Below are 14,277 nucleotides of genomic sequence, written 5' to 3'. Positions count from 1 at the left end.
TCTTCTTTCCTGACAATTTAAGTCAATGTAATTTTTTTTTTTTTTTTCATTGTAAAGAATAATAAATATTTTAGCTTCTGTTTTTTCGACGAAGAATATTTTTTAATATTTCTTCAAACTTACTATGATTAAAATTCAAAAAAAATATTCTGGCAAATCTAGAAAATCTGTAGAATCAAATTTAAATCTTATTTCAAAGTATTTTGAATTTCTTTTAAAAAATTTTGTTCTGGAAAATCTAGAAGAAATACTGATTTGTCTTTGTTAGAAATATAGCTTGGTCCAATTTGTTAAATATTCTAACAAAGTGCAGATTGGATTTTAACCAATTTAAAACATGTCATCAAAATTCTAAAATGTATCTTAATCAGGAAAAATTACTAATGATGTTCCATGGACTGGGAATTTTTTTAATTTTATTTTTTTTACACATTTTTATAAAAAGAAAAAAAGAAAAAAGTTTGTCCGACGTATTACATTTTTAGACGATTTCTCTTCTTAGTTATTATTTCTCCGGCTGTAGAAAAGATAAGAAATACAATTTTAGAGAAAAAAATACAACCTTAAAAATGATTTTAGGATTTTTAAACAAATATACCTTTTTACCTTTTAAATTTCTTCCTCTTCTTTCCTGACAATTTAAGTCAATGTAATTTTATTTTTTTTTTCATTGTAAAGAATAATAAATATTTTAGCTTCTGTTTTTTCGACGAAGAATATTTTTTAATATTTCTTCAAACTTACTATGATTAAAATTCAAAAAAAATATTCTGGCAAATCTAGAAAATCTGTAGAATCAAATTTAAATCTTATTTCAAAGTATTTTGAATTTCTTTTAAAAAATTTTGTTCTGGAAAATCTAGAAGAAATACTGATTTGTCTTTGTTAGAAATATAGCTTGGTCCAATTTGTTAAATATTCTAACAAAGTGCAGATTGGATTTTAACCAATTTAAAACATGTCATCAAAATTCTAAAATGTATCTTAATCAGGAAAAATTACTAATGATGTTCCATAAATTCTTTTTTTAATTTTTTCAAAAAGATTCAAATTAGCTAGTTTTTCTCCTTTTTGTCGGTTGAATTTTGAATTTTAAAGAGTCGAAATTGAAGATAAACTATGTTTCAAAATTTTATTTTTATTTTTTTCGTGTTTTCTCCTCTTTTAAACCGTTCAATTAAGTGTTTTTTTCATCATTTATCGGTCACGTGACCAAAACAGCTCATGATCGGTCACGTGACTTTCTAAAAGCGGTAAGCGCACCGACACAGGGTTTCGCTCTATGAGCTCGACGCATGCGCCGATGCATCGGTGTTGCCGGACCCATCACTAGTGTGCACTAGTGATGGGTTGATGAGGCGTCATGAAGCGTTTCGACACATTGCAAAACTGTATTGATACTGTGTCGATACTGTGTCACTAAATACTGACATCTGCTGGACATTAAAAATCCCTACAGGCAACCTATGGACCGACTCAACTGACACTGATTTGATGACCTAGTCCAGGGGTCGGCAACCCAAAATGTTGAAAGAGCCATATTGGACCAAAAATACAAAAACAAATCTGTCTGGAGCCGCAAAAAATTAAAAGCCATATTACATACAGATAGTGTGTCATGAGATATAAATTGAATTAAGAGGACTTAAAGGAAACTAAATGAGCTGAAATATAGCTACAAATGAGGCATAATGATGCAATATGTACATATAGCTAGCCTAAATAGCATGTTAGCATCGATTAGCTTGCAGTCATGCAGTGACCAAATATGTCTGATTAGCACTCCACACAAGTCAATAACATCAACAAAACTCACCCTTCATGTACAACGTTCAAAGTTTGGTGGACAAAATGAGACAGAAAAAGAAGTGGCATAGAACACGTCCTAGAAAGTCGGAGAAAGTTATACATGTAAACAAACTACGGTGAGTTCAAGGACCGCCAAAATTAGTAGGACAAAACGGCACTCGCCAAATACTCGAATCAGTGAAGCATGTTTAATATAAACAGTGTGCTTTATAACAATTAGGGAGGTTTGTCTCATGTTTGTCCTCCTACAGAAACCATATTAACACAAAATTATTATTTGTTTCCATTTTTTTATACATTTTTGAAAAAGCTCCAGAGAGCCACTAGGGCCGACCCCTGACCTAGTATATACAATAATATAAACCAAGTCATTGTATTTCATTTAGGATTATTTCATAACTTCATTTAAATAAAAATATATATTTTTTAATCTTTTTTAGATACAGTCAATAAATAGTGTGAACATGTATCATAACATGGAAATCTAAGAGAACGTGTTGTGGATGAGGATGCTTGTGGACTGGGAAATTATTATTATTTTTTTACACATTTTTTATTTTTAAAAAAAACAGTTTTTCCAACGTATTCAATTTTAGACACTTTCTCTTCTTAGTTATTATTTCTCCGGCTGTAGAAAAGAGCCGCTCGCAGGGCACAGAGGAGGCGTCAGTGCGACACAGTTGGCGTATCGGTCACGTGACCAAAAACAGCTCATGATCGGTCACGTGACTTTCTAAAAGCGGTAAGCGCACCGACACAGGGTTTCGCTCTATGAGCTCGACGGACCAATCACTAGCGAATAGCAGATATGATGACTGGAATCAACAGAGTGTGGGATCCTCAGTGATATCATCACTCTGATCTGAGTTAAATATGTTGTTATGTTTATCAATATTATCATCATGATAGAAGAAGATTAAAATGAAATAGTAAATGTACATTTGAACAGCCATCACCAAGGGTTAGAGATCTTCAGTATTCCTTACCTGTGCCGAGAACCCGCAGAAGAATGCATACCAGAAATGCACGAAGGTGAAGGTGAAGTTCTTGTAAAAGAAATACTGGAGAAACTTGCACATGCGCAGGTAGGACCAGCGCCCGTGCACCAGCAGGAGGCGCTGCAGGTACCGGAACTGGGCGAAGGAGTAATCGCTGGACAGGACAGCCTGCATGCCCTCCTGGCCGCTGATGCCAACACCGATATGTGCGGCTGATGGACAAACAGGGAGTAAGGACAGAGGTGGGTTAGTAACGCGCTACATTTACTCCGTTACATCTACTTGAGTAACTTTTTGGATAAATTGTACTTCTAAGAGTAGTTTTAATGCAACATACTTTTACTTTTACTTGAGTATATTTATAGAGAAGAAACGCTACTTTTACTCCGCTACTTTTATCTACATTCAGCTCGCTACTCGCTACTAATTTTGATCCATCTGTTAATGCACGCTTTGTTTGTTTTGGTCTGTCAGACAGACCTTCAAAGTGCCTGCCTTACTGGTGACGTTTCACTTCGTTCCACCAATCAGATGCAGTCACTGGTGACGTTGGACCAATCAAACAGAGCCAGGCGGTCACATGACCTGACTTAAACAAGTTGAAAAACGTATCGGGGTGTTACCATTTAGTGGTCAATTGTACGGAATATGTACTGTACTGTGCAATCTACTAATACAAGTTCCAATCAATCAATCAAAAGTGTGAAGGAAAAAAAGACCATTTTTTTTATTTCAACCGTACATCCCGTCAAAAGCCTAAAGACTTGACTGCACAGTTCCTGTCTTCACAATAAAAGTTCCGCTCCATCGCGCCTGCGCTTTCAAAACAAGAGTCTCCGAAAGCCAGCGCAAACAAGCTAGCAAGCTACGGAGTTTGCCGCCAATGTATTTCTTGTAAAGTGTATAAAAAACGAATATGGAAGCTGGACAAATAAGATGCCAAAAACCAACCACTTTCATGTGGTATTAGACAGAAAGGAGGAACTTTTTTTCTCCTCCATTTGAAAACGTGGACGTTATCATCACTACTGTCTGATTCCAATCAATGCAAGTCATCAGAATCAGGTAATACACCAACTTATATTCTTGTCTTCATGAAAGAAAGGAATCTATATGTGTTGAACATGCATGTATATTCATTAAAACACCTTTAACATGTAAACAAAAACGGCAAAATAAATACATATAAATTATATACTGTATATATATGTGTATATATATATATATATATATATATATATATATGTGTATATATATATATATATATATATATATATAATGTGTATATATATAAATGTGTGTATATATATATATATGTATGTGTGTGTATATATATATATATATATATATATATATATATATATATATATATATATATGTGTGTATGTATATATATATATATATATATATGTATGTGTGTATATATATATATATATATATATATATATATATATATATATATATATATATATATATATATATATATATATATATATATATATATATATATATATATGTCTTAATAAGGTTATCCAAAAAATAGTGCTCGATACCATAGTAGAGCGCAATATATGTATGTGTGGGAAAAAAAATCACAAGACTATTTCATCTCTACAGGCCTGTTTCATGAGGGGGGGTACCCTCAATCATCAGGAGATCTCCTGATGATTGAGGGTACCCCCCTCATGAAACAGGCCTGTAGAGATGAAATAGTCTTGTGATTTTTTTTCCCACACATACATATATATATATATATATATATATATGATATGTGTGTATATGTTACTCATCAGTTACTCAGTACTTGAGTAGTTTTTTCACAACATACTTTTTACTTTTACTCAAGTAAATATTTGGGTGACTACTCCTTACTTTTACTTGAGTAATAAATCTCTAAAGTAACAGTACTCTTACTTGAGTACAATTTCTGGCTACTCTACCCACCTCTGAGTAAGGACAGTTGGACTCTAAGATGGTCACGTGACTGTGAAATTACCTTTGATCATGCTGACATCGTTGGCCCCGTCCCCAATGGCCAAAGTCACTGCCTGTTTATATTTCTTCACCAGTTCCACCACCTGGGCTTTCTGTAGGGGCGTGACCCTGCAGCAAATCACTGTTTGGCACATGCATGCTGTCCTCAACAGTTCCAGCTCCAAGTCTTTCTCCAAAGCGAAGGCCTGAGGATGAAATGGAAGATATCGCAACAAAACATTTAGGCCAGGCGTCTCAAACTTTGTGGCCCCCGTACCCTGGGCAACTAGTAGTTACCTGTGGTCAGTCAGTCCGTCTATTAGTTAGAAAATAACAACAGTGTATAAAAGGATAGGTTATTGGCTGATTGTTAGAATAATCATGTATATATATTAGCTGTATTTTTCCTTTCTGTGCAAGGACAAATCTTCTAGTCTGAGGGGTGGCCTCAGCCGCAGATATTATCTTTGTTTTAGCCCGCTAACAGCCAAGGACTTCAAGGACCTCAACGAAGATAAGACGACAGCATGCAGACGAAGCAGAGACAAGGCGAAATCAAAAGGCCCCCCCAGCACATTCTGTCACGTATTGTGCGTACTGGACCTGCTTTGCATGATATCAATCAATCAATCAATCAATGTTTATTTATATAGCCCTAAATCACAAGTGTCTCAAAGGGCTGCACAAGCCACAACGACATCCTCGGTACAAAGCCCACATAAGGGCAAGGAAAAACTCACCCCAGTGGGACGTCGATGTGAATGACTATGAGAAACCTTGGAGAGGACCGCATATGTGGGTAACCCCCCCCCCTCTAGGGGAGACCGAAAACAATGGATGTCGAGTGGGTCTGACATAATATTGTGAGAGTCCAGTCCATAGTGGATCCAACATAATAGTAAGAGTCCAGTCCATAGTGGATCCAACATAATAGTAAGAGTCCAGTCCATAGTGGATCCAACATAATAGTAAGAGTCCAGTCCATAGTGGGGCCAGCAGGACACCATCCCGAGCGGAGACGGGTCAGCAGCGCAGAGATGTTCCCAGCCAATGCACAGGCGAGCGGTCCACCCCGGGTCCCGACTCTGGACAGCCAGCACTTCGTCCATGGCCACCGGACCTGTGCCCCCCCTTCCACAAGGAACAGGGGAGCAGAGGAGAAAAGAAAAGAAACGGCAGATCAACTGGTCTAACAGGGGGGCTATTTAAAGGCTAGAGTATACAAATGAGTTTTAAGATGGGACTTAAATGCTTCTACTGTGACCACTCCTTTTAGAGGTGGCCTCAGTGATGTTGACTAGGGAACTCCTGAATAAATAGAGGGACGCGGGAGCTGTACTTTAAAGCGTAGGGCGAGACTGTGACTAAGTGTGCAGCTCCATGCGTTCTCCTCATGAGCTAAATTGAACTCTGTCTCTGCATGGTTCCTTGCTTCTTGTCTGTTTAATAAATGTCATCAGTGTTTGAACCTGACACTGATTTTCATGAAATTTGCAGGAAATGTCTGAAATGGGACAAGTGTGTTTGTATGCTATCATCCTCATCTCCTCCCACAGGGACAAAGACAGGGGATGACTGGCTGGTTCACTGCGTTTGTTTCATTTCGCTATAGATAGCTCAAAAGATTACATGCTTATTTTCAGCAAATGTTCGAAATGGAACAAGGAACAAGTGACTACATTGTGGGACTGATGCGGACCAACGTCTGGATTCAGGATTTTTGAGAGGATTTTATAAGGAGGTAGAGCCTGCTAGCCAAGAATGTACAACAATTCTTCTCAACAAAAGAGGAGACATATACCGTATTTTCCGCACCATAAGGCGCCCTGGGTTATAAGCCGCGCCTTCAATGAACGGCATATTTCAAAACTTTGTCCACCTATAAGCCGCCCCGTGTTGTAAGCTGCATCTAACTGCGCTAAAGGGATATCAAAAAAACAGTCAGATAGGTCAGTCAAACTTTAATAATATATTAAAAACCAGCGTGATGTGGGCGCGCATGGAGTCGTATATCAACATGGACGGAGCTGCGTGAAAAAAGCCACCCGGCCTCTTCGCGTAAACTTACCTTAACCACTCGCTCATCTTTTCTTCATCCATCCATCCCTTCGAGTTAGCTTTTATGATGACGCCGGCTGGAAAGGTCTCTTTTGGCAAGGTCTTCCTTTTGAATATCACCATGGGTGGAAGTTTCTGGCCATTAGCATGGCAAGCTAGAACCACAGTGAAGGATGACTTCTCATTCCCTGTGGTGCGAATATTCACCGTACGTGCTCCCGTTGTATCCACAGTGCGGTTCACAGGAATATCAAAAGTCAGTGGAACCTCGTCCATGTTGATAATGTTCTCTGGCCGGATCTTTTTTTCAGCCATCTTGTTTTTACAATATGCACGGAAAGTAGCCAGCTTTTCTTGAAAGTCTTTAGGCAGTTGCTGTGAAATAGTAGTCCGTGTGCGGATGGAGAGATTGCGTCTTTTCATGAACCGGAAACCTGTCGCCATTTTGTGGTCTTTACAGATGTAAACACACAAAGGAAATGAAACGTAATATCCGCGCGCTTCTTCTTCTTCTACGCGGGCGGGTGGTTGCTTACAGTAGAAGAAGAAGCGCTTCCTGTTCTATGGGGGCGGGTGCTTACCTTGGCGGTTGCTTGCGTAGAAGAAGAAGCACTTCCTCTTCTACGGGGAAAAAAGATGGCGGCTGTTTACCGTAGTTGCGAGACCGAAACTTTATGAAAATGAATCTTAATATTAATCCATATATAAAGCGCACCGGGTTATAAGCTGCACTGTCAGCTTTTGAGTAAATTTGTGGTTTTTAGGTGCGGCTAATAGTGCGGAAAATACGGGTAACCTTAGAGGAAAATCTAATTTAAAACATTTGTATGCTCGTACAACACTTAAAACCTTTAGCATATCAGTATGTGGAATTAAATGATGGAATGGATTAAGCAAATAAATGACACAAAGCAGCAATATGATTCAGTTCTGTTCAAACTACAAGTGTTCACAAAGTACACAGAACAAGAATTATGATGAACATCTTGATTTTTTTATTGAGACAAATATTATTTATGTATTTAATATTTGTTTACTTACTATGGTATAGTATTTATTTATTTGTTCACTGTTCTGTTACAGAGAACAAAGAAAAAAAATTGCTATGGTATGAAAAGGGGTAGAATTAAATAAGCTCAGCTTCTTGCTACTCCTTTTCGGACGTGCTGTAATGAAACTAGTGGAATAATGTGATGCGTCACATTGTATCTTATGCATGTTTCGAATAAACTGAAACTGAACTGAACTGAACTTCTCTGTATGTTTTTTATTTTATTTTTATTTTTTTAGTCAATTTGTTTGATTTTCTATTTGCTTGTGGTGAAGAGGAAGGCAGTACCTTTCCACCCACTGTGACTGAAATATACATATATTTTTTAATTTATTATTATTATTTTATTTTTTTTGGGGTGGGGGCCGGAAAAAAGTGTCTGTTTCTCAGTACCTGTATTATGATTTCCCTATCAAATAAATAATTAAATTTATTTATTTTATTTTATTTTTTACATGTAATTAGACATTTGAAATGACTTAAAGGGGCTGTTTGCAACATTTACACAGATTTCTAGATGGCGCTAACACAAATGTGTCTTGTTAAACCAATAATGGTAACTAGAGATGACATTTGATATTTGGCCACCATTAAACACTATATGTTGTAAACTAGAGATGTCCGATAATATCGGACTGCCGATATTATCGGCCGATAAATGCTTTAAAATGTAATATCGGAAATTATCGGTATCGGTTTTAAAAAAGTAAAATGTATGACTTTTTTAAAACGCCGCTGTACGGAGTGGTACACGGACGTAGGGAGAAGTACAGAGCGCCAATAAACCTTAAAGCAGGGGTGCTCACACTTTTTCTGCAGGCGAGCTACTTTTCAATTGATAAAGTCGTGGGGATCTACCTCATTCATATATATAATTTATATTTACTTATTTATGAAATATATGTTTTTGTTAACAAGTTAAAGGTGTTTAATGATAATGCAAGCATGTTTAACACATATAGTTAATATTGTTAATAAATTAAAGGTGTTTAATGATAATACAAGTATGTTTAATATCCATCCCATCCATTTTCTACCGCTTATTCCCTTTGGGGTCGCGGGGGGCGCTGGAGCCTATCTCAGCTACAATCGGGCGGAAGGCGGGGTACACCCTGGACAAGTCGCCAACTCATCGCAGGTATGTTTAATACATATAGTTAATATTGTTAACAAGTTAAAGGTGTTTAAAGATAATGCAAGCATGTTTAATACATATAGTTAATATTGTTAACAAGTTAAAGGTGTTTAAAGACAATACAAGCATGTTTAACACATATAGTTAATATTGTTAACAAGTTAAAGGTGTTTAATGATAATACAAGGATGTTTAATACATATAGTTAATATCATTAATACGTTAAAGGTGTTTAAAGATAATACAGGCATGTTTAACACATATAGATAGCTTTCTTTCATGAAGACAAGAATATAAGTTGGTGTATTACCTGATTCTGATGACTTGCATTGATTGGAATCAGACAGTGGTGATGATAACGTCCGCATTTTCGAATGGAGGAGAAAAAAAGTCCTCCTTTCTGTCCAATACCACATGAAAGTGGTTGGTTTTTGGCATCTTATTTGTCCAGCTTCCGTACTCCTTTGTATACACTTTACAAGAAATACATTGTCGGCAAACTCCGTAGCTTGCTAGCTTGTGCACGCCAGCTTTCTGAGACTCTTTTGTTAGCGCAACTGTGCAGTCGGTCTTTGGAGTTTTGACGACAGGTACGGCGCCAGAGTCTGTTGAAATAAAGTGTTTCTCGCCTTCCGGTCGGTAATTTTAATGAGCTGGCAGCAGCCAGCGTCATCTCAGAAGACCCTCGGATGCCGTGAATGTCAATCAAGTGACGAAAGTGACGTCATAGTGAAGATTTATGATCGCTCATTTTTAGGACTATTTTTTTTAATGCCTGGCTGGTGATCGACTGACACACCCTCCGAGATCGACCGGTAGCTCGCGATCGACGTAATGAGCACCCCTGCCTTAAAGGCCCTGTCCAATCACATAATATCTACGGCTTTTCACACACACAATTGAATGCAATGCATACTTGGTCAACAGGCATACAGGTCACACTGAGGGTGGCCGTATAAACAACTTTAACACTGTTACAAATATGCGCCACACTGTGAACCCACACCAAACAAGAATGACAAACACATTTCGGGAGAACATCCGCACCGTAACACAACATAAACACAACAGAACAAATACCCAGAAGCCCTTGCAGCACTAACTCTTCCGGGACGCCACAATATACACCCCCCGCTACCCCCACCACCTCAACCTCCTCATGTCCCAAATTCCAAGCTGCTGTTTTGAGGCATGTTAAAAAAAAATAAAGCACTTTGTGACTTCAGTAATAAATATGGCAGTGCCATGTTGCCATTTTTTTCCATAACTTGAGTTGATTTATTTTGGAAAACCTTGTTACATTGTTTAATGCATCCAGCGGGGCATCACAACAAAATTAGGCATAATAATAATCATTCCACGACTGTATATATCGGTATCGCTTGATATCGGAATTGGTAATTAAGAGTTGGACAATATCGGAATATCGGATATCGGCAAAAAAGCCATTATCGGACATCTCTAATGGTAACCGATGGTGTTCTTGTTATATTTTTTGCTTTGAAAAATGTAACTTTGTCATGTCTGTGTGATCAGGTTTTATTTTTGGACTTTTTGTGCACTTTTGTTTTGTTTTGTCACCATAGTTACCCATTAGTTTCACCTGTCATGTCACGCACCTGTTTTGAGCCACGCACCTGTTGTTAATCATGTCCATAGTATTTAAGTTCAGTGTTTTTCAGTTTGTCTTGCTGACGACCTACTGTCATGACTTGGTCCGGGGTGTGTGCTTTTCCGGGCTGCAACGGAAAGTTGGCACGGGCGAGACGGGAATGAAGGTACATGATTTATTTTTTTAACTATAAATACAAAAAAAGGATCAAACAAAAACGCGCACAGTGGCGGAGAATAAACTATGAAACCAAAAGACTATAGCAAAAAATACAAATGAAAAGCACGCACAGTGGCGGAGAACAAACTATGAAAAACAAAAAGACTATAAACATGGAACCAAAACTTACTTTGACAAGGGACATGAAGCAGGATCTGAGAGGAATGGACAGAGCATAAATGTGGTGTGAGGTCGTCAGGACGAACAACAGAAAACGAATGAACTTAAATACTATGGACATGATTAACAACAGGTGCGTGACTCAAAACAGGTGCGTGACATGACAGGTGAAACTAATGGGTAACTATGGTGACAAAACAAAACAAAAGTGCACAAAGTTTTGGACTTTTTGTGCACTTTTGTGCACAAAACAAAAGTGCACAAAGTTTTGGACTTTTTGTGCACTTTTGTTTTGTTTTGTCACCATAGTTACCCATTAGTTTCACCTGTCATGTCACGCACCTGTTTTGAGTCACGCACCTGTTGTTAATCATGTCCATAGTATTTAAGTTCAGTGTTTTTCAGTTTGTCTTGCTGACGACCTACTGTCATGACTTAGTCCGGGGTGTGTGCTTTTCTGGGCTGCAACGGAAAGTTGGCACGGGCGAGACGGGAATGAAGGTACATGATTTATTTTTTTTAACTATAAATACAAAAAAAGGATCAAACAAAAACGCGCACAGTGGCGGAGAATAAACGATGAAACCAAAAGACCATAGCAAAAAATACAAATGAAAAGCACGCACAGTGGCGGAGAACAAACTATGAAAAACAAAAAGACTATAAACATGGAACCAAAACTTACTTTGACAAGGGACATGAAGCAGGATCTGAGAGGAATGGACAGAGCATAAATGTGGTGTGAGGTCGTCAGGACGAACAACAGAAAATGAATGAACTTAAATACTATGGACATGATTAACAACAGGTGCGTGACTCAAAACAGGTGCGTGACATGACAGGTGAAACTAATGGGTAACTATGGTGACAAAACAAAACAAAAGTGCACAAAGTTTTGGACTTTTTGTGCACTTTTGTTTTGTTTTGTCACCATAGTTACCCATTAGTTTCACCTGTCATGTCACGCACCTGTTTTGAGTCACGCACCTGTTGTTAATCATGTCCATAGTATTTAAGTTCAGTGTTTTTCAGTTTGTCTTGCTGACGACCTAGTGTCATGTCTTGGTCCGGGGTGTGTGCTTTTCCGGGCTGCAACGGAAAGTTGGCATGGGCGAGACGGGAATGAAGGTACATGATTTATTTTTTTAACTATAAATACAAAAAAAGGATCAAACAAAAACGCGCACAGTGGCGGAGAATAAACGATGAAACCAAAAGACTATAGCAAAAAATACAAATGAAAAGCACGCACAGTGGCGGAGAACAAACTATGAAAAACAAAAAGACTATAAACATGGAACCAAAACTTACTTTGACAAGGGACATGAAGCAGGATCTTAGAGGAATGGACAGAGCATAAATGTGGTGTGAGGTCGTCAGGACGAACAACAGAAAATGAATGAACTTAAATACTATGGACATGATTAACAACAGGTGCGTGACTCAAAACAGGTGCGTGACATGACAGGTGAAACTAATGGGTAACTATGGTGACAAAACAAAACAAAAGTGCACAAAGTTTTGGACTTTTTGTGCACTTTTGTTTTGTTTTGTCACCATAGTTACCCATTAGTTTCACCTGTCATGTCACGCACCTGTTTCGAGTCACGCACCTGTTGTTAATCATGTCCATAGTATTTAAGTTCAGTGTTTTTCAGTTTGTCTTGCTGACGACCTACTGTCATGACTTGGTCCGAAGTGTGTGCTTTTCCGGGCTGCAACGGAAAGTTGGCACGGGCGAGACGGGAATGAAGGTACATGATTTATATTTTTTTAACTATAAATACAAAAAAAGGATCAAACAAAAACGCGCACAGTGGCGGAGAATAAACTATGAAACCAAAAGACTATAGCAAAAAATACAAATGAAAAGCACGCACAGTGGCGGAGAACAAACTATGAAAAACAAAAAGACTATAAACATGGAACCAAAACTTACTTTGACAAGGGACATGAAGCAGGATCTGAGAGGAATGGACAGAGCATAAATGTGGTGTGAGGTCGTCAGGACGAACAACAGAAAATGAATGAACTTAAATACTATGGACATGATTAACAACAGGTGCGTGACTCAAAACAGGTGCGTGACATGACAGGTGAAACTAATGGGTAACAAAACAAAACAAAAGTGCACAAAAAGTCCAAAAATAAAACTTGATCACACAGACATGACAAACTTTGAAAAAGTTGCAAAGAGCCCCTTCAACTTAAGGCCTACAATAGCGCAGGCTCACTATAGCTGCTGGTAGAAGTACTTAACAAATAAAATACAAATATCGGTTCTGAAGTGCAGCCCAGCCTCACCCCCAACTCCACCTCCAGCGCCCCCTAGGTAAATTGAGTTTGAGAACCCTGATTTAGATGAATAATTAGCATAATCAAAAAATATTATATATTCTTACCAGACTGTGTCCATTTATAACAAGAGCATATTCTCCGTCCACGTTGTCATCATGCACAATTTCTGTCTTCTGAAGCCAGAAGAGGCCTGCACGAGCTTTGGTCACCTTCGGTTCCTCGGCCGCCGTGGGACACATTTTCCTTCTGGCACTCCTGGAGAAAAACAAAGCAGAAAATGGAGAGTATGACTCGTGGAGTGCATTATGCTGACAGACAATTTAGGGCTTTAAAAATCAAGAATCACTGTAGCTCTCGTTTGACTCCTTCTGATGTATTTGCAGACACCACAAACACGTCCTTCATTTCCTCTCGCAGCATGTTGCAGGAGTAGCCGATGTTCTCGGCCGTCTCTGGTGACGAAGATTGCATTTGTCAAAGTGAGTCATTGATCAGCAGATTAAAACAAGATTGTCAAGTAACGCTCTTTAAAACTATTTATGTATACGCGAATCCCTTACGGGTGATGGACGGCTTGGCAGTGCCTGAAGAGCTGCAGCCTGCCACCGTGGCCCCCCCACTCCCTCCCCTCTGTTGCTAGTCTCAAGATGTATATTGTAATATGTATATACCGTATTTTCCGCACTATTAGCCGCACCTAAAAACCACAAATTTACTCAAAAGCTGACAGTGCGGCTTTTAACCCGGTGCGCTTTATATATGGATTAATATTACGATTCATTTTCATAAAGTTTCGATCTGGCAACTTCGGTAAACAGCCGCCATCTTTTTTCCCGGTAGAACAGGAAGCGCTTCTTCTTCTACGCAAGCAACCGCCAAGGTAAGCACCCGCCCCCATAAAACAGGAAGCGCTTCTTCTTCTACTGTAAGCAACCACCCGCCCGGGTAGAAGAAGAATAAGCGCGCGGATATACCGTACGTTTCATTTCCTTTGTGTGTTTAC

General features: G+C 38.4%; 1 protein-coding gene across 3 annotated transcripts in view; it reads right to left on the bottom strand.

The window, feature by feature from the left end:
* The window catches only part of LOC133619687 (phospholipid-transporting ATPase ID-like), a 98,180-nt gene that overhangs the window by 20,024 nt on the left and 63,879 nt on the right, over positions 1-14,277 (bottom strand). For all 3 annotated transcript variants that reach the window (XR_009817456.2, XM_061980904.2, XM_061980905.2), the window contains 4 exons: positions 13,621-13,726; positions 13,379-13,529; positions 4,804-4,987; positions 2,796-3,019 (listed from right to left, as the gene is read on the bottom strand). Coding sequence is in view for 2 of the 3 variants with exons in the window: in XM_061980904.2 (XP_061836888.2) it covers positions 2,796-3,019; positions 4,804-4,987; positions 13,379-13,529; positions 13,621-13,726 (665 nt within the window). In the remaining variant the exon portion in view is untranslated. The remainder of the gene's footprint in view (positions 1-2,795; positions 3,020-4,803; positions 4,988-13,378; positions 13,530-13,620; positions 13,727-14,277) is intronic.

The sequence above is a fragment of the Nerophis lumbriciformis genome, linkage group LG20 (assembly GCF_033978685.3).
Source record: "Nerophis lumbriciformis linkage group LG20, RoL_Nlum_v2.1, whole genome shotgun sequence".
NCBI classification, from domain to species: domain Eukaryota; kingdom Metazoa; phylum Chordata; class Actinopteri; order Syngnathiformes; family Syngnathidae; genus Nerophis; species Nerophis lumbriciformis.
This window is presented reverse-complemented; position numbering and strand designations above follow the sequence as displayed.